Source organism: Diaphorina citri, unplaced genomic scaffold (assembly GCF_000475195.1).
Source record: "Diaphorina citri unplaced genomic scaffold, Diaci psyllid genome assembly version 1.1 scaffold14, whole genome shotgun sequence".
Lineage (NCBI taxonomy): Eukaryota > Metazoa > Arthropoda > Insecta > Hemiptera > Psyllidae > Diaphorina > Diaphorina citri.
Window position 1 is genome coordinate 434,381 of NW_007377453.1, and position 20,425 is coordinate 454,805.

The 20,425-nt window shown below is 36.0% G+C and overlaps 2 protein-coding genes and 1 pseudogene across 3 annotated transcripts; 2 read left to right on the forward strand and 1 right to left on the reverse strand.

The window, feature by feature from the left end:
- Positions 1 to 2,632: 2,632 nt before the first annotated feature.
- Positions 2,633 to 9,594, forward strand: LOC103507184 (ATP-binding cassette sub-family G member 5). The gene is made up of 12 exons (XM_008471638.3): positions 2,633 to 2,888; positions 5,083 to 5,406; positions 5,657 to 5,801; positions 6,088 to 6,360; positions 6,493 to 6,724; positions 6,914 to 7,016; positions 7,301 to 7,394; positions 7,603 to 7,741; positions 7,925 to 8,107; positions 8,338 to 8,451; positions 8,915 to 9,020; positions 9,155 to 9,594. Exons 1-12 carry the CDS (start codon positions 2,856 to 2,858, stop codon positions 9,290 to 9,292), a joined length of 1,884 nt encoding a protein of 627 aa, XP_008469860.2. The 5' UTR covers positions 2,633 to 2,855; the 3' UTR covers positions 9,293 to 9,594.
- Positions 9,563 to 15,123, reverse strand: LOC103507058 (dynein assembly factor 1, axonemal homolog). 2 transcript variants are annotated; one of them, XM_008471509.3, is made up of 10 exons: positions 14,959 to 15,123; positions 14,738 to 14,754; positions 14,328 to 14,419; positions 13,759 to 13,980; positions 13,419 to 13,561; positions 13,002 to 13,100; positions 12,576 to 12,640; positions 12,276 to 12,361; positions 11,841 to 11,962; positions 9,563 to 11,642 (listed from the first exon to the last, which is right to left on the reverse strand). In XM_008471509.3, the coding sequence occupies exons 1-10, from the start codon at positions 15,043 to 15,045 to the stop codon at positions 9,750 to 9,752; spliced, it is 2,826 nt and encodes a 941-aa protein (XP_008469731.1). In that variant the 5' UTR covers positions 15,046 to 15,123; the 3' UTR covers positions 9,563 to 9,749. The 2 variants fall into 2 exon arrangements, with proteins under 2 accessions (XP_008469731.1, XP_008469723.1); XM_008471501.3 differs by lacking the exon at positions 14,738 to 14,754 and having other exon boundaries at positions 14,942 to 15,123.
- On the forward strand, positions 12,843 to 13,012 carry LOC113466591 (annotated as a pseudogene).
- Positions 15,124 to 20,425: the final 5,302 nt, after the last annotated feature.

Sequence of the window (20,425 nt, forward strand, 5' to 3'; positions counted from 1 at the left end):
TACCTGTTTAAAAAATGTGGTAAGTTCTTATCCTCATATGACGTGGTAAGTGAGACAGGTACGACACGCTAGAATTAGCTGGATAAATCTACCTGGTAAGTATTTTAAGCTGTAAGGTGTTCAACTTATTTTCATTTTCAGTGTTAATCATTTACCTTCAAATCTGTTCATTGAATCCCAGTGTCGGTGAGTTCCTACTTATTCTCATAACAAATAACAACTGTAACATTAACATTCCACAACTATAGTTTACATATTCATGAATGAAATCTGTGAGAACAAAATACTTCCACAAGTAGGTAAGGTCTACTTGTGCTAACAGTTCGATACAGTAATGGAAACAGTACATATGAAAATAGTATAAAATAGGATATTATTTACACCAACTGATCGGTATTGGCTCCCATGACTAATGTTAATCCGACTTACTTATTGTATGAACTCTAAAGTGTTGTACTAGGTGCTCCTGATTTGCAATAATCATATAGAAATCGGAAACTAAGGTAACTTTTTGCATATACGAGTATCGTCCTGCACTTCACATATTGGGGGAAAAAAAAAACAATTGCTATGGCCGTAATCAAGGAAAAAACTTCCGTTTCTCAGGGATCGAACATGGGACCTTTCCTCCAAGTAAGCGCGATCTTCCTGTATTCTAGATTCTAGATGTATCTTCCCTTCTTTCTACATATTGATGTCGATTACGGAGGGAAATGGAAGTGGATTAATATAGTAGGTATTAGCATTAGCATATTAGCAACGAAGTGGGACAACGAGTTTTAAAATTTATGAATCGTTGCCATAATTATTTGTAAATACATAAATACCAAAGACCAATATAGGGAAATACCACCTAGCTCAGATGCTTCTGTTCTAGTTTTCATCAATATAATGAAACCGTGAAACAGTTACCTACCCTGACTTTGTCATCATGGGTGTTGTGCATAACTTAAAAGATAAAAATAAAATGTTAACAGGCAAAAATATTACGAAAACACTACTCAAAGAAACATATAACACTGACGGTGATCTCATATTGACACAATGCCAGATGACTATAACATCATCATAGAAGTCAACATTCCTATCAACATCTCTATAAGAAAAAAGACGACTAGGAGTCAGCATTCCATCCAAGAAAACAATTACATGTATCTTTAAAACAGATATAAAAATTCTAAAGATCTAAAGTCTAAAGAAAGAACTCTTTAAAAGTGTATTGAAAAGAACAATTACTCCAGCAATTCCCTTCAAGCGAGGTGAATGACCAACCAAGATCTTCGGCTGCAGCATTGGCAACCAAACAACCCAAACCAAAATGATAAATGATTACAAAACGAACGTGCACGGATTAGTAGGAAAATGTTAACGAAGTCAAAGAAAATAGCAGTTCGAAAATTGACATTTACCTATGATCATTTTGATTTTACACTAAAAAATTACACACAAAAATTGGTGAAAAATAGTACAAAGAAATGTAAACAATTGTTTAAAAATAAAATAAAATTAGTTAAACAAATAAATAAAACCTCATCACGGATCTCAGTGACATGACCGCGCACACAACTGAACTCAGCCGTGAAGGAAGAGGTGAACTCAGAGATAATGCTGAGGACTATAGCAGCTAGCAGTAGATGAGGCTCGCGCAACATACAGGTGTGCTAGAAGCTAGGAGGTAGGGGAGGTAGTGCTTCAGGTAGGAGAAATTTCATTGACTCGGAAAGTCGTAAAAATCTAGTGGTGAACCGCGGGATAAGTATGGGTGCACCCACTAAGTAGTGTCATCTGGAGAGATTATTACGGAAATGAGAAGTTATGACATTCCTGCTGTAAGAAGAGTAAAGGCAGAAGATACTTTCATAGGAACATCCTTCTTTGTGGTCATTTGATAAGGTGAAATCGAAGGGTAGGAAGATTAAAACTTCCTTTATTAATTTATTGATTGAGGAACGAAAAAGAACGATGAGCAGACAAAATTTATTTCCTGAGTGACGAAAACAGTACAACCATGGTCAGTTCCTACTATAATTATGTTGATCAAGAGACCTTCCCCATATAAGAAATGCAAAATTCTTCTTATGAAACAATTTTGTCCTAAAACTACCTAGGTAATTGAAAAAGTTTGAAATACCAAGCAATACCTCAGCAACTGCATGAAACTCTTAAAAAATGAAGCAAAATCAGTGGAGATGCCAAATGCACCACGTAAACAACCTGTGTACAAAACATAACTTTTGGATATGGATCGCTTTTAGTATAGGTCAACACAATCAAAAGAACTATCGAAGAGATTGCGGATTCTTTTTTGATGGTTCTTATCTTTAATAGGTCACAAAAGATCCCTATTGGGATCAAACAGGTGGGGGGAAAGAGTTAAAATTAGTGGAGATGGCAACTGCACCACGGGAAGAACAGTAGAAAACATCTTTAACTTTCTGGTACAGAGCATGGAAAGAGTTAAAATTAGTGGAGATGGCAACTGCACCACGGGAAGAACAGTAGAAAACATCTTTAACTTTCTGGTACAGAGCATTCTGAACGCGAAGATACGAGCGTACAAACACGTTTGACCCCTCTCTCTAGTCCTACTTCCTGAGTACAATCACCTGTATCGAGCCCCCACGGTGCTACCATTGTGTTGAGACCGTTCAGTATTCACTCTCCGAGTTCTGAAGCGAAGCAATTACAGTGGAATCTGCGCTCTCAGGACGCAGAGATCTCGGTTCTTGTTAGAGAGTCATGTGACATTGTTGATTTTTCATGAGATCTTGAAATCTTGACTCTTGACTCCGGATCCGTTTTAGTTGTGAACTTGAAATTTGTGTCAGAGGCCGCGACTGTCAAGAGTCTCAACCATGGAACTCGCCAATATTTTCCACACCGGACAGGTTAGATTTAAAATTACTTGAAATGTTTATTATTATTATTTTTTTAATTTCACTTATTTTTTATTATTTTAAATTTTTATATTATTAAGTAATTAATTTATTTACACTCTAAGCGACAGGGCCATGTGTGAATATTATTAATGAATTCTCAAATATATTGATTGAATATGTTTAATTTTTTTAGTTGCTCTAAAATAAATATGTTGTCTGATTAGAATTACATAGATGATTTTTTTCCTCTTACGTATTATTAAAAAATTCCCTTATGATTTTACCTATTAATTTAATCAGTGACCAACCAGTACTTATAAGCAAGATCGAAGTTGTGCCAATTCTACTGAATAACAGATTTATTTCGTATTGCTTATCAGTAGGCACCTCTCTACAACCATCATGGATCCTCGTAATAAAATTGGATAAAATAAAGGTCTTAAATCAAATAAGATGAACCATTCTTTGAAGTAAATGGATAAATAAAGGAAATAAAAATGAAGTTAATACTCACATGGAACTGCTGTTGAAAATTCAAACTGACCGCCTCCCTCCTATCAATCAAATTGACATTGTCTTTCCAACCATGAAAATCAGACAGCATGTTGTAGACCTTCAATGATAACTCTAATATTATAATAATTAGAATTTGATGTCTATAATTTTATTATTATGCTTTATGGCTGCTATATTATTATACACCTATTAACTTGTTGTGCGATTCTTTGTTTACTTTGCTATTGTTGAGTTTGAGTTTTAGGATAATAAAATTATGAAAATAATCTCATTGTAGGTACTTGGGTAACTTTAGTGGGATAATATTATGATGTAACTATATTGCTGAGATATATCTGTTTCGTGTTATTTATTAAATTCATTGTTTATTTTTAATGGGGTATCTACCCGCTAACGAGGCGATGTTAAAATAGAGGAACTTTATTGCTTCTCAAAATGAGCAAAAGTATTAGTTAGTAATGATTTGTTTGATAAAATAAATAAAACAATAACGAAAAGGGATGATTGAAATTAAAATATTTAGTTAGGAAATTAATTAATTATTATACTGAATTGAGCAATTGTTGAAAAACAATTTTAAAGTACAATTTATTTTTTAAACTTATTTATTTCAAGACTCGCATTTTTGATTGGTTGAATGAACAAAACTGACTCAACAACCTATATGTTGATTGTATGTATGTAAGAGTATGGTTATTGTATTGCTATTTTCTTTTCTGCTATTTGCTATCTATCATCAAATCATCACCACCATCATATTCTTCACAAATAACATTGTTGTAGATGGAATTGATCATTGTGCTATTGTTATCAGAGTCGGACCTGTGGGAGAACTTTGGGTGTGTTGTGGGTCCTATGGTTCGATAGATGATCTTTCTTAACTCCTTGTTACAATAAATGTAAGGCGAAATTGAGCTTGAAAATTCTAAAATTCCTTGATCACGTTAATATTGTTTTGCATTGGATTCTAAGAAAATACTCAAACTGTCATCTGGACTTTGAATTATATGTCGAGAATCATATTAGAAGCATATTAAGGACCTATAGTTAGAATCGCGACCTAGAAGACCAATTTCGATGCTATTATCAACCGACTGATGACATCACAAACTACAGAGAAGTTCTTAAAATCTTCGTTGAAATGACCACTTGGATTACAAACAGTTGATGTCGAAATTGTCGAGATGGTTGAGATAACTATAACTGGCGAGGAAGAGTACTATCTAAAAATAGATCTTCAGCATCCGGCTCTGGTTTTGCCAGTGTTATGGAATGTATTGTTCATAAAAGTAGATCACCTAAAGCAATAGAAAAAGAAATAGCAATGTTCATGGGAAAAAGAAAAGCACGATGGACATTCTGAAGACTATATTTGGTCCGAACGGAATCATGCTGAGATGACTTCTGTAGCAAGTACCAACTAACAATGTAACTATCAGGTAGTATGCTGATGTATGCAAATATTGCTCGGTGTAGAGTTTGATGCATTATTAAAGGAACACTTCAATTTGTAGAAAATACTTGAAAATAAGATGGACTTAAGTGGTATGATGACCTGTTGTCGGTTACCTGATGGTCTATCATTTTTTGTCATTATCAATGTTATTTATGATAGCTCTAGGTGTATGCTCGTACAAGTTAAATTGGTAGCCTCTCCTTGACCAATTTTTTTGTTTCTCAATTCCAGGTAGAGACGGGATCATGTTTCCAGAGAGTGTTTGGCAACATCCAGACAGCTCTGATCTTAAAGGACATCTCCCTCGAAGTTCGCCCCGGGGAAGTGTTGGCCGTTCTAGGATCCAAGGGAAGTGGAAAGCGAGCGCTCCTAGAGGTCATCTCCAGAAGAAGTAGTGGAACAACGCGAGGAGAAATCATTCTGGATGGAACGCCCATGTCTCCTCAACTGTTCCAGACAACGTGTGGTTATGTCAATCATAGAACGGACCTCATCCCATCTCTAACCGTGGAGCAAACACTGTACTATGCCGCTCACCTTTCGATTGGTCCACAGGTCAGTGTTATTATAATGAATCATCACACGTATTATGAAACCGAATTACGAAGGGTACATTTAAAGTTACTTTTGTTCCTTGAAGAAACGGCAGAGATAAAAAGACTTCTCGGTCTCATCCTAGCTGAAAGAGATAAAGTTATTTACCTGGTATTCTGTTTTGATCTTCAGTGGGAATGTGTAAAAGAATATTCACCATATTCATCAGTCTGACTTGTGTCACTGACATCAAAACTCTCCTTCTTTGCAGGTTTCCAGATACGTTCGGAATGCCAGGATTCGTCAGGTGTTGGCTGATCTTGCTCTGAGCAATGTAGCCAGAAGAAACATTTCTGAACTCACTCCAAGTGAACATAGGCGAGTCGTTATTGGAACTCAACTTGTTAAAGATCCAGGTGAGTAAACTATCCCTAGGAAGATTATTAGTTGTACCTACCTACATTTTTCATTTGTTGCTTCAATGGTTGTCAAGGATCTTCTTCATTATTTGCGGTTAGGCGCTTTAACTATAATATATGTTAAAAAAAAATCTTCGTCTTTCGCCCAATACTTACACGTATTCTCGTGCAGTTTTCCTAGGAAATTTGATTTGAACAACTTCATCTTAAAACTGTACTGCATGGCTTCGGTAAATTGTCCTTATTTTTTCACCGATGCTGAATTTCTTCTGTTCGTTCTCAGTTCTGCTTCTACTTGATGAGCCCACAGTAAACTTGGATCCTCTCTCAACGTACCTCATCGTCTCCATGCTGAGTAGCTATGCCAAGCGGAAAAGTCGAGCCGTTCTCCTCACCATGGAAAAACCACGCTCTGATGTTTTGCCGTTCCTGGACAGGACGGCTTACTTGTGTCTGGGAGATTTGATTTACGCTGGACCCACGAGGCTTATGCTCGAGTATTTCAGATCCATCGGATTTCCTTGTCCTGAGCTGGAAAATCCGCTCATGTATTATTGTAAGTATTATTTTTTCTGCCTCCTTAATTAGATTAGAAAGTTTTGAATAACTTGACGGACAAGATTTTCTACCACAGACTTTCTTATGCACAAGAGGGGGATTAAAATTTGTGATTCAAATTCCATTTCAGTGTGTTTATCAACAGTCGACAGAAGATCCAGAGAGCGATTCATAGAATCCAACAACCAAATTGTTGCTCTCGTTGAGAAATTCAAAATAGAGGGCGCTCCATACCGGAAATGTGCCAGTAGTGTTATTATGGACCATGGAAATAGCACAATCCCGTCGTTGACATCACATAAGATGCCTTTGGTCAATTTCAGTAAGCCAGGAGGTTTCCAAGTGTTCTTTGCTCTTTATAGGTAAGCAGTGTGTGTGTTTTTTTTATTATTAGAATTAATCAAAATTTATTTATATATGTATAAGAATTTATTATTTATTTATTAGAATTACTCAAAAATGTACTTTCTTCTTTATTTTTCAAGATAGTCTTCTTTATTTGTGAAAAACTACATTTTGGTTACACCTTCCTAATTCATTCTCATTTTCAGACGCATGTTGGCATCTTCGTTCAACTTCAGTCAGTTATGTGTCCGTCTTCTACTCATGCCGTTTTATTTTGCTATTCTCTACACGTTCTACTTCAATGTGCAGGTCAGTCAATTTCAATATTAAATACATAGATAGATTAGATACCAAGTACCAATTTATTTATTGTGGTAATTGTGTGACACACTAATCATCAGATACCTTTGCTCTCCCACATCCATTCATTTGTGTCCCCTGTTTCCTGTTCCCACATTCGCTCAACCCACTTTCAGGGCTAATCAGCTTTGAACTTTCATAGCTTAAAAGTTGCTCAATATAACCCATAAGAAAAGTGATGACGTATTTGATACTAAATGAGCGCTCATTTGAATACCTGTATCCATTTTCAGGACTATCAATGGTCGTTCATGTCACGCAATGGCCTCATCTTCAGCAGTATATCTGGATCCTACTTCATATCGACTTTTATTGCTGCCTTTACGTGTAAGTAACATCTAACATCAACAAAATCCTGTCTGATAAAGAAATATAGTGTGTACATATAGTGAGGAACACACGATAAACACTGTACTGGCATAAGTCATAGACCATAACTTTACCAATAATAATTTTGAAATCGTTGCCTTTAAATGACGTATTACATATATTACAATTCTCTAAGATCAATCTCCATTGACCATTCTGTTTACAGTTCCTGTACATAGAACCCGCTATTATCAAGAGGCCCAGGAAGGACTTTACAGCGGCCCCTTATTCATTTTGACGTACATCTTTTTCTCCTTACCGTTTTCCATACTTTCTGTTGGTGCAGCGTCTTGGATCATATTTCAGTAAGATTTTTGCCATCATACGTTTCCAATTCACGGAATATCTACTTAAGTTAATTGTTTGACAAATGTCTTGTAGTTTAGGTAGATGACCGACGGACGCTTGCGGTCCAATGGTGTATTGCTATTCAGGATTCCATTATACCTATTTATTTTAATCCTATTACATATTTTTGAAACTTTCAGGGCTACTGGATTATCAACTAGCACAGACCTGTTCCAGTTTAGTTTGATGCTATGGTCATGCTTTCTGTTCGCCGAATATCTAAGTGTTGCCTTGCTTCTTGTTGTGGAAAGTGGATTCACAGCGGCCGTTGTCAGCTCGTATATCAATATCATATTCCTCGTCCTGGGATCCGGATATTTGAGGTAAATATTGTCGCGAAGATAGAAAATAAATTAATACCTAATAGTTCTTGTGTTTACCTACCTAAAACCATTTTATTTTGTTTTTGTTATGAAAATTCGTAGCATAAATTGACTGAAAAAATACATAGTAAATTATATCCTCTGAGTCTTTTGGAGAGCATGGGATAGAGCCAATTCATGGTCATCCTGTTTGGGTCTGTCCCTTAAGTATACCTACCTTTTGTTTGCAGATCATTCCGGAGTATGGCAGAGTGGCTTGTTTACATGAGCTACGGAACTCAAGCCAGATATGTTGGTGCTTTTCTAAGTCGTCAAATGTTTGGTGATGGCAGACTGCGTAACATGTACAGTGACAAGTACAGCAACTGCACCATTCCTCATCCATTTGGGTGTAGATATACTGACGGTGCCTCATTCCTGTCGGAAAGATATGGTCACGAGACCGGAGATTTTAGTTTTTTCATTACTAAGTAAACTATCCTGGAAATTGGTTCCTTGAATTTTCATTAAACTTAAAGTTCCAAGAAATTCCGTTTTGTTAAAATTTTCCTCCACAGGATCGTCGCTTGGTAAGTTTCCAATCTTTACAGCTGGATCATGCTCTACAATTTGACTCAAATTAAGTTCATTGTCCACTTTGGTAATAATTTCTTCTTGCACATTTGCACCTTCTGCTAATGGATCATCGGACTTCTTTTCATTTTTATCTTCTTGGGTAAATGTACTCAAGCTGTTTAGTTTGATACAGTCTGTAATCGAGAAAACACGAAGTAGATTTTCATTATCTGATGGCAGACTGCGTAACATGTACAGTGACAAGTACAGCAACTGCACCATTCCTCATCCATTTGGGTGTAGATATACTGACGGTGCCTCATTCCTGTCGGAAAGATATGGTCACGAGACCGGAGATTTTAGTCAGATGGCAGACTGCGTAACATGTACAGTGACAAATACAGCAACTGTACCATTCCTCATCCATTTGGGTGTAGATATACTGACGGTGCCTCATTCCTGTCGGAAAGATATGGTCACGAGACCGGAGATTTTAGTCTGTCGGATGTTCTGGACTCTAATTTCAACATGACCATCACGCTATCTTTTGCTTTCACCCTGATGGTGATCAATTGTGTCCTATATTTGGTTCCAATACCATACTTTATTAAGGCTAAATTCAGAGACTGAAATTCTGTAATATGATTTTTGATGAGATAAAATAATCGAAACAAAGTTAATCCCAAGGGATACCATTTATCTCTTTAAGTAGGAAAATATTATCAATAGAGATTCAATTTTCATTTTATTAAATCCATGTTTAGAAAATAGAAAATATTATACAGGTAGTATTTGTACATAAGTTTTGTAAAATAAAAGTAGGTATAGTATTATTTATTTATACAATTATTAATTATCTACATAATTAACTAAGGGAGGTACACGAAGTACAACCAAATATTTGTGCAATTTTCATAATTTATATTTTATCGAAATAGAGAAACAATTTTATAAAAAATTGAAAATGTCAATATTCATCTTTCAATCATGTCTATCTTTTACAGCTGTTAGAGCTTTATAAAAAAGTCATAAACTTTGAAATTTTAAAAAAAAACTCTCAGAAAACATGAAAACAACAAGGAACAGTTCAATTTTCATCACCATCTGCCATTTGCAGTTCCAATGACGTGGTCAAGGATACTTTTTCATCTTCTTCTTTTGTTTTTTCTTTGTTGCCTTCGTGGAGTTTTTGATCTTCCATTTTGACATTATCGTCTTCAATGTTTTTTATTATTGAAATGCAGTCGTCAGTATCTTCAATTTCAGTGTGCGCTTTTATAAGTTTATCATATCCTTCAGATAAGTATGATTTTGTTGGCCTGTCTGTTGAAAGTTCATTTAGAGCTATGTCAATCTCTTTGCTTTGCAAAAAGTGTACATTTTTTATATTCTTGTCTACTGTTGTGTCACTCAATTTCCGTTGTAGAGTATCTTTGATCTCCTTTATGTTTAGATCAAAATTAATTTTTTCTTGCATTATAGATTCCTCCATTTCTTTAATATCTTTTTTAAGTTCTGCCACATTTTTTTCGACAAATTTGTTTTCCTTTCGTTTGTTTCTTAGCGATAGTAAATCTTCACTGTCAGATTCAGAGGTCAATAAAAACTCTTTTAGTTTCCTAACATCTCTCTCAATAACAGAATTCGAATGCAGAATTTCTCCAACCTTGTTTTCATTACTAAGCAAACTATCCTCGAAATTGGTTCCTTGAATTTTCATTAAACTTAAAGTTCCAAGAAATTCCGTTTTGCTAAAATTTTCCTCCACAGGATCGTCGCTTGGTAAGTTTCCAATCTTTACAGCTGGATCATGCTCTACGATTTGACTCAAATTAAGTTCATTGTCCACTTTGGTAACAATTTCTTCTTGCACATTTGCACCTTCTGCTAATGGATCATCGGACTTCTTTCCATTTTTATCTTCTTGGGTAAATGTACTCAAGCTGTTTAGTTTGATACAGTCTGTAATCGAGAAAACACGAAGTAGATTTTCATTATCATCGTGAAATAATTTTTCATTTGTGAATTGTTTGACTTGTGGAACCGATGATTTGTTGTCGGTTATTTCTTCAATTAATATTTTTGGAATGTTAAATGGAGCATATTTTCCATGTAGATTCATTTGATGCTTTTGATTAATCTCTTTATTCATTTCTTGAGATTCCCCTTGACAAATATTTAAAATGTTCTCCCCGCTTATTTCATCATCCAGCAATGCCCATTTCTTTTCTAATTCGTCATCTCCATCTAAAAGCTCATTACTGATCATCTCATTCTGCGTAGTTACTTCATCAAGGTCTTCAATGAAATGTGAAGATATATTTAGCTCAGATGTGGCAAAGGTTTCCACTTTTTCTATAACTTCCGGTGTCTCTCTATTATTTTTCTCCAGTGATTTAGCAATAGCTTCAATATCCAAGTCAGTATTTTGATTGTTGCAGATTTGTACTTTTTCATCTTCTTGTTGTAAAACTTCGCAATTGCCATTTGAATCGTTCAAATTTATGTCGTGGAATGTTGAATTCCTGACATTTACGGGCGACCCACATTTACTGTTTGTGTCATTATCATTTCCTGCTTTCAGTTCTTGGGGACAAGTTGGCTTTTCTAATTCTTTTCCATTATTTGATTCAGTCCCATTATTGTATTCTTCGGCATCTTGCTTTTGTGGTTCATTTTCCTCGAAATCTTCTGATTTTATTAAGTCAGGCATTACACCTGAAATTCTAGTTTCAATCCGTGCATCCAAAATTATTTCAGGGCAACAAACAGCTGCATCTTCTGAAACCTCGGTATTTTCATCAGATTTCCAATTTTCCAACTCATTTATATCCATCTCTTTTGTATTGGCATCAGATTCTCTGTCACTTTTTTCTTCAATCTCGGAGTCATCTTCATCTGTAGTAGTCGTATCATTATCATATTCCACTGCTTCAACTTCTTCTTGCCTTCCCTCGGGTGCAGATGGGTTTGATGAAACCTGGAATAGAAATTGAAAACCAGAACTGTATTGAATATCGAATGCATTAAATTTTCAATTCATGACTTCTAATAATGATGTTAGAAATTTCAAAATGCAATGGGGTGGTACTTATAGTCATGTTATTTCGAAGCAAAATCAACTAGAACTACCACCTGATAACAAGGATTTAGGTAGAGTGAATAATGATCGACTTACCGAACTACTTCTGTCAGAGTCAAAGCTCTCATATAAACCTGCTGCTCTCCTTTGTTCTCGCTCCAGATTTCGCTCGTTTTCCTCTTCAGCTCTGTATCGAGTTCTTCTCAGGTTCAATATGGCTGAAAAGATATCAGTATATCAGTAGTTATTTTAAAGGTAGATATTTATATCAAAATAACCAAACAAAGTAAAGTTTACAAAAACATACTAAAGAAGATGTTACAGATACGCCTTTTGGAGAGCTCTATCCAAAGTCCTGTGGTCTGTTCCATGAACAACTCTGGTTTAAGTTCATCAGTCCATGTTTGTAACATTTGCATGTTAGATGTTTCATTCTAAACCAACTTTTACCACCTAGGCATATTGTGGTTCTTTCTCAAGACAATGTACCTACATTGTTCTTGAAATTCCAAGTTTCTTTATAGTTCTTACCATTGACACTCTCACGGATTTTGTCTTGTTCGGCTTTGTTCAACCTTTCTCTTGTTTCCTTTTCGGCTTCTGTTCCACCAACAAACCTGCGAAAGGGTAGACAGAAAATTGTTGAAAAAATTATGTAGTTACCTGTATTTACGAAATGAGATTCCACCCTCCCATTTTGTTCTAAATCTAGTTTTAGCTTCAAGACCGAGATTTTACATCTTGTCATCTCTTTTGTTTCTACAGATGTATCTAATGATTTTCTAGTCTTACTTCAACCCTTTCTTGAAGAATATTGTCTAAATCCCTTACCAAGCTTCCGCACACTTTCGGTCCTTGTCAAACACCGGATAGTCATCTAAATGACGCAAGTTTACCTGGAAACAGTAATTACAAGATTATTTATAATGTTGGAAACTCATCTTACTAGGTATGCATACGAGTATGTAGGTATAGGAAATTATTGATTGAGCACTCTAGCAAGGTGCTTTGTATTGGAAGGTGAATCAAGGCTTTTAGGGGGGATTCGCAATGGAGGGTTAATATAATATCCCCATATTTGTTTTTTTGGTCTACGAGTATTTTGCGCAGCGGCAATATCGTAACCAATGAGGTTTATCCGAGGTGCGATTATTGCTAGTTGAAAACTTCACTTCATTTGGGTCTTACTTCTTACACAAAGGTTACTAAAGGTACTTGTTAGTAGAAGGGGCTAATAATTTTTTTACTTCTACTTACACACAAGTTGATGAACATTCTCCGATAGTTTTTGATTTTCCCCACACATGGATTATGAGATAGCGTCAGAACTCGTAGCTCTGGCATGGCGCCGAATACCTGGAAATAAAAATGAACCAATTCATGATCTTATTCAGAATTTTTGTACCTATCCATTTCATGAAATGCCTAATTATGTAAGTATTATAATTAAATACCCATCAAACATGTGTAAAATATAGCTACAAGCACACTTGTGGCTGGAAGCTATTCTTGATGTGATATTTTTTATGGCAGCCGTGGTATTAAATCCGTGTATGCAATACGGCAAACAATTGAATGCACAAATGGATGGATTAGATTTAATGATAGATTTGATATAGTTATCCAATATTTAGAATTTTAGAGAGTGTTGAGCTAAATTTTTTTGGGTCTTACTTCAATGACTTCTTCATCTTCAATTTGATTGTGAGAGACATCCACAATACTCAGCAGAGGGCAATCTTTCAGATGTTCAATGTCTTCTATGGTTTTCAGCCTGTTGTGACTCAGGTGTAGCGTTCTCAATACAGGTAAACAACCTGCAAATGTTACAAATATGACAAGAATCCGTAATATGAAAGGCATTGTAATATTATGTAGGTATTTAATTTATAGTAAAAAATTAAATCAGCCAAGACTTCCTAGGGAAATCTTTTTTTACTGTCTTTCCTTTGTCGGGTTACATCAGTGTAGCATGTCTCCTGCTCTCCTGAAATAATATCTGGTGGCTACGTACTGAGGTTTTCAATCTTCTCGATAAAGTTGTGGCTCAAATTGATCGTGTCCAGCAATTGCATGTGGCTCAAATTCTCCATCACCTTCACCAAATTGTGGTGCATGTAGATACTTCTCATTTCGGTCTGAGCGTCCAGGTTTTCAATTTTGCTGATACCATTGTTCTCCAGCCACAAACATTTGAGTCCGGTGTACTCCTCTAGATTCTCAATAACTGTGTAACCTGGAGGCAAAAGGTTAAAAAGGGCTTAATTTTTGACTTTAAACCTCTCTATACGAAAGCAGTTCCGGGAACCAATCTGGTTTCAACCTGGGGGATCCCTAAATCGGAATCAAGGAATAATCTTTAGAAAGCCATGTATTAGGTTGGCAAAATCCTAATTGAAGAGTGGTAAAAGAGCTCATATTTTTAAAAATCTAGCCCATACAAGGAAAAAATCTCTTTATTTTAGTTTCCTCCCTAAGCAAGTAAGAAAATAATGCTTTAATTAGAGAGATATTTGCTCTGAAATTGGACTCAATTAGATATTCCCCAGCCCCAAGGTATCTATTATACCTAGCTCTACAAACCTTTGAAGTGAAGGTAGAGGACATCGTTGAGTGAAGGAGTCAGATACAGTTTGTTATCCTTGCATATCTTCCTTAGAGAAGCCTTGGTCATCCTGAAAGAATAGTGGATGTGTAACTTTAACATTTGAACTTTGGCCTAGCATAATTACAGAAGTGCTGAATTTTTAAAAATGAACTAGCAGAGCTCGGATTCGATTACCTATGAACATTTCAAAAGTTCAATAAATACGGTTGTGAGGGGCTTGGTGGATATGCGAGGATTTTACTAGCCTCTTGAGGGAAATTATGAAAAGGGTGAGAAGGGAGAAAGAACTTTATCAACGTGAACCAATTTTACCAAGCTACAAAAGTGCACCCTTTGTTCCTGTGTAGAACATAAAAGCACATCCTAGGTTGGTATTTCTCCTTACCTGGGGTTAAGGTCAATCTCCTTAGCATGTATTCTGTCGGTGGGTATGCGAGGATTTTACTAGCCTCTTGAGGGCAATTATGGAAAGGGTGAGAAGGGAGAAAGAACTTTATCAACGTGAACCAATTTTACCAAGCTACAAAAGTGCACCCTTCGTTCCTGTGTAGAACATAAAAGCACATCCTAGGTTGGTATTTCTCCTTACCTGGGGTTAAGGTCAATCTCCTTAGCATGTATTCTGTCATAGAGTCGGGCCTCTGCTTTGATTCTCTCGTCATGTTTGTCCGTCCAGATTGAAGCGGAATACATATTCAGAAGGCTAATCCAATTTGAGCGTAAAACTGCTTTGAAGAAACTGCACGAAATACGTTTTCCCCTAATGACAGAAATCAGAAATTCTTCGAACAAATAAGTAAACAATTTCCGGTTGCCATGACAACTCGAGGTGTTGGGAAATCTGTCGAGTACATTAACCCCTCTCAGACAACTGTACCTTGTTTGGTACAGTTGTTTTCCAACAGTCTTTATAATTTTGAAAATAGGGGCACCTTTATTTATTTTTATTAGGATCCATGAACAAAACCAAATGGTACTACTGCTCGGGGTGGGTCTTGGCATCCTCTACAATCCTCTTTTACCCACTCAACACTACTCGTACTGTTTGCCGCACCTAGAAAAGGGACAATAATTAGATTTCGTTTCACTCATAGGTGTGATAGAGGGTCCAAAATTCCATATTGCATCTAATAGGTAAACACGACGTTGACTTTTATAACACCAAATAAATAATGTTGCAAATTGCAATGTAGTGTAATGTTGAGATAGGTACCATACTGTCCATATCCATACCCATCACACATGCATAGCTATCAGTATCACATAAAGTTATTGATTTTCTTGCGTGGTTCTCATCGTTAACTTTTTTCGATGTTAATTTATTTTTTCCCTCATCATTGGGAATTGGGAGTTCTGGCGTCTCCACTAATTTCAAACCCCCCCCCCCCCCCCCCCCTCCCTCTCTCTCCCTCTCTCTCTCTCTCTCTCTCTCTCTCTCTCTCTCTCTCTCTCTCTCTCTCTCTTTTTCCATCTTTTTATCTCTCTGATTCTCTATTTCTCTGGTGTCAAATCGTTGTTATTGGAGAACCTCCCCATTTGTAGCGCATATTAAATTTGAAACATAAAACCATCGATAGAGAGAGAGAAAGAGAGAGAGAGATTCTCACGGCCTTTGGAAGATATAGTGTAAATCAAAAGTGTCCCTGAGCCTCGAGAAATGTACAGTTCGGCCGCTATTTAAGGCCATTACTTTGAAGAAGGCCCAAAAGAGTTCGCTGTTCTCATGGCTTTAGATTTCTACCTAAGTCGCTCAAACTTTTAACAGAGAGATTTGATAACATACTCAGTCTTTTATCTGTCTCACCACTCAATCGACAGTACGTTATACTTACAGGCTTTCTGGTAGGTTTTGGCAAGTATAAAATATCTCTCTGCTGAAAGAAAAAGGAGGATAGGAAAATGAAGGAGGGGTGAAAAAAGGTTCAATGCCTCCCTAGTTATAAGACAATCTCCTTTTCAAAAAGAAAGTCTGTTGAAACCTTCTTCCCTCTATCGTCACTTCCCTCTATCGTCACTTCCCTCTATCGTCGCTTGCTCGATGCTTTATGCTCTCCGCTCCACTCTGTTTTCAGCCTTATGCATAGTATTTACCTATATCATGTATATTATGTACGATTGCACATGTATTTATGTACTTAAATTGTATATTGCATAGTTACTATATATGTGTTTATATGTATTCGTATGTACCTATTTATGTGTCTATCTCACATAGTTTCAGTCAAATCTCCAGGTTTCTTCACCACCTTGTATCCACTGTTCCCATTGGCTTACCTCCGACTGTGGCTTAACCTCATCTATCTCATCAGTGACTATGTCTCTGCCAGTATATTGTGACATGGAGCATTGCGTCACTTTACGTCTCCTAGCCTTGCTACCATTTCGATGAAGCCGCACGCCGCGCCGTTCCAGGACCGTTTTTAGATTGACCGGGCCTCTGGGGCTCAAATAATGGGCCCCTCATAGATTCATATAAGCTTAAGCCATCCCTTGAGGCAGTTGCTCCTAAACTTAAGCCTCAGAGTGGGCTCTTTGTGTATAATGAATGGGAACCTCGTCACATTAATTCCAACAAGTTTTTTTTTTCAGTCTAGTTAGCTTGGGGGGGTAGAGCGTTTGCCTTGTAAGCGCTAGGTAGCGGGTTCAATTTCCGGCTTTCTCCTATCCTGTCTTCGTTCTCTCTGCGCTTTCGGGACGATAAGACCTGAACTGTTCTCTCTATCAAACCTCTTAAGGAAAAAAGTACATACCTACTAGGTAGTTTAGGCTCTATTATTTAGGTACCCATATTTTATTTTAGTTGGAAAAAAACTCCTGGTTCCCCCCTTGGTACAGAATACCCATTACAGAATAAACTACTGGTTCCTTGATTGGCCTAGGCCCGGACCAAAGGGGACCGGATGAGCCCCCCCGTTTACGGCCCTGCTTGTGTCAGAATGTGTCAGGACCTTGTCAATAGAGGTGCCTCGGTTTTTGTCAACTCATAGACAGATACCTGCAGCAATAGACCTTATTATGCGCTTATTTAGGCGAGGTTTTTAATATGAAAGAGTAAATGAGGAACTAGCGATTTTTTCGGGCCTTCTAGATTCCGAAAGAAATCTATTAAAAAAATTCCGGTAAATCTTGTATCTTGATGTCACAAGAAACGCTCCCGTACGCGATGAGGTCAAGATGTCATATTCCTTAAGGTATACGTATAAGTGTTGTACTCGCGTACAATGCACATGGAAAGAGTCAGTTCGCAGTATGCATAGCAATGAAGTCTTGTAGTGCCGATAGCATTGGATAGTCTATCAATTATCCTGTCACGAGACTTACGAGCAGGTAATGGGGCTCAACCACTTTTTTTTTTCTTCGCTGATAAAGGAAGTTCGAAACACGCTGATTGCAATAGAAATGCTCAAAATTTCATTTGAGGCTTCCTAAGAGGAGAAATCTTCGTTTGAAATTTTCGAATTTTGAAACGCACAAAATTTTCGCGGGCAGCCATGTTCCATGTTTTTTCAAGTTATTCATGTTGTCACTTTTTGTATTCTCTATCTTCTTCGGAATATCGTCTTTCTTGCTCATGTTCACGTCTACCTCCTTCTGTTCTGGATAAATATGAAGGATTTTCGTGTAGTTGAGAACAAACTCATCAGAACACCTCTGGTATGGGTGTCTGGAGTTCTGAATTTTTCAGTAATTCAAAAAACTATCTGAAATAGTCTGTATGCAAATAGCATTGGATAGTCTATCAATTATCCTGTCACGAGACTTACGAGCAGGTAATTCTTCATCAGAACACCTCTGGTATGGGTGTCTGGAGTTCTGAATTTTTCAGTAATTCAAAAAACTATCTGAAATAGTCTGTATGCAGAAGGTAAATTTTTCTCTAAAAATAATACAATTTTGTAATATGAGAAAATAAGAGAACTTGATACAATGAAATTTAAAAATACATAATCTGAGCTTTATTCTCATCAAATAAGATTCACAATTAATACATAGTTACAATTAAATAATAGTTCTACTACAAATAAATATTAAATAATATATCACAGAGTTGCTTATAGGGTTTCACAAGCCTATAGGAGACTTGAAGTTTCATCGGTGGATTAAAGAAACACCTGAATAATTATGGAACAAATCTTATGTATTGCTTTGTTTCAAGATATTGATTTATTTGAGAAAGATCACAATTGAATAGAAGAGCTGTTATAGTAATATCAGAGGAAGGTAGATCTTTGAGGGGAGAGAGGGTGGTTAACATGAAATAACTTTTACATCGGAATAGGACTCTATCTCGAAAAAAATTGTCATTTGGTTGAGCCCCTATAATTTTCGCGGGCAGCCATTTTTTCGTGATGACGTCAGTTCATGCGAGGTCGTAAACCATGGCTGTTTCAACGTTATTTTTTTTGCGACCTTTTAGCGACATTTTAGGGGATTTAGGGACCGTTTTGGATGTTTTTGAGTGCGCCAATGCACTTTTTGGGTACTTTTACATCGGAATAGGACTCTATCTCGAAAAAAATTGTCATTTGGTTGTGCCCCATTCTTCATCAGAACACCTCTGGTATGGGTGTCTGGAGTTCTGAATTTTTCAGTAATTCAAAAAACTATCTGAAATAGTCTGTATGCAGAAGGTAAATTTTTCTCTAAAAATAATACAATTTTGTAATATGAGAAAATAAGAGAACTTGATACAATGAAATTTAAAAATACATAATCTGAGCTTTATTCTCATCAAATAAGATTCACAATTAATACATAGTTACAATTAAATAATAGTTCTACTACAAATAAATATTAAATAATATATCACAGAGTTGCTTATAGGGTTTCACAAGCCTATAGGAGACTTGAAGTTTCATCGGTGGATTAAAGAAACACCTGAATAATTATGGAACAAATCTTATGTATTGCTTTGTTTCAAGATATTGATTTATTTGAGAAAGATCACAATTGAATAGAAGAGCTGTTATAGTAATATCAGAGGAAGGTAGATCTTTGAGGGGAGAGAGGGTGGTTAACATGAAATGGAATGACGAATGAAATGGAATTAGAAGGGACATAGGTAAAGTTTGGCCGCACAAGACCGAAATGTGTTGATCCCCGAAGACCCAAAAAAAAAAAAAAAAAAAAAAAAAAAAAAAAAAAAAAAATGGGGGAGTAAATGTAAAGGTTCAAAGAGGTAAACAAAGAGTATACATCGGGAAAGAGAGAGTGGATAAAAATAATACAATACAGAGTACAAAGAAAGTAATGATGAATGTAATAAGCTTGAATATTTATAAACGTAATAGAAATAAGTGTAGATACAAAGAAAAAATATCCACATCCACCGAAGAAAATCAAATCCTATCTCTAATCATTCTCATAAAAATGATATTCTCTTTCTAATCACCGAAAATGATAAGGAACTATCTTCAGACAAATTTAACACCATTGATTACCACAGATATATCTTCAATGTTCGTCAGCATATCGAAGAATAATACAATTTTCGATAGATAATCTGAAGTACGTTTAAATAATAATGAAAGACAAGATCACTTAATAAGGTATTTTATTTTAAAGTAAAAATAGTTCCTTATGACTTTTTCCGGTGATTCTTTCAAAATAGGTAGGTACACAAATAAATAAAGTAAAATATAATAAATTTCATGAATATTTTAATGACCGCTCATTTGGTAATGGGTATAAAAAGATACCTACATATTAATTGATGATATGACAAGGAGGAGAACGGCTTTATTTGTTAATTAAAATTGATTTTCAAACAGTCAGAAAAACACCAATGATCTACAAATGTGTGTCCGAAAAAGATCATTCAATAAATACATAAGACATATTATGTGCAACAAATAAAAATAATTTTTACTTTGTGTTTGGTGTAAGTCACGTGATGTTACAAGTGGTCTTTTTTTATCGGCGTAAAATTCAATTCATTTATCCTCGAGGTCCAGATTTCCTGATATACAAGTAGAAGGATAACCTTGCCCTTTATTGCAGGAATGTGGACAGTTGGGTTGATGAGAGCTTTGAGGTCTTTGTCCTATATGTTATGTTTATTTCGTGCGAAAAT

Coding starts and splice junctions, on each gene's coding strand:
- LOC103507184 (XM_008471638.3), top strand. CDS start 2,856: ATGGAACTCGCCAATATTTTCCACACCGGACAG. Junction 5,802..6,087: donor TCAACTTGTTAAAGATCCAG/GTGAGTAAACTA, acceptor GTTCGTTCTCAG/TTCTGCTTCTACTTGATGAG. Junction 8,108..8,337: donor CTGGGATCCGGATATTTGAG/GTAAATATTGTC, acceptor TTTTGTTTGCAG/ATCATTCCGGAGTATGGCAG.
- LOC103507058 (XM_008471509.3), bottom strand. CDS start 15,045: ATGTATTCCGCTTCAATCTGGACGGACAAACATGACGAGAGAATCAAA. Junction 13,981..14,327: donor CCTCTACCTTCACTTCAAAG/GTTTGTAGAGCT, acceptor TTTTGCCTCCAG/GTTACACAGTTATTGAGAAT. Junction 12,362..12,575: donor CGAAAGTGTGCGGAAGCTTG/GTAAGGGATTTA, acceptor ACCCTTTCGCAG/GTTTGTTGGTGGAACAGAAG.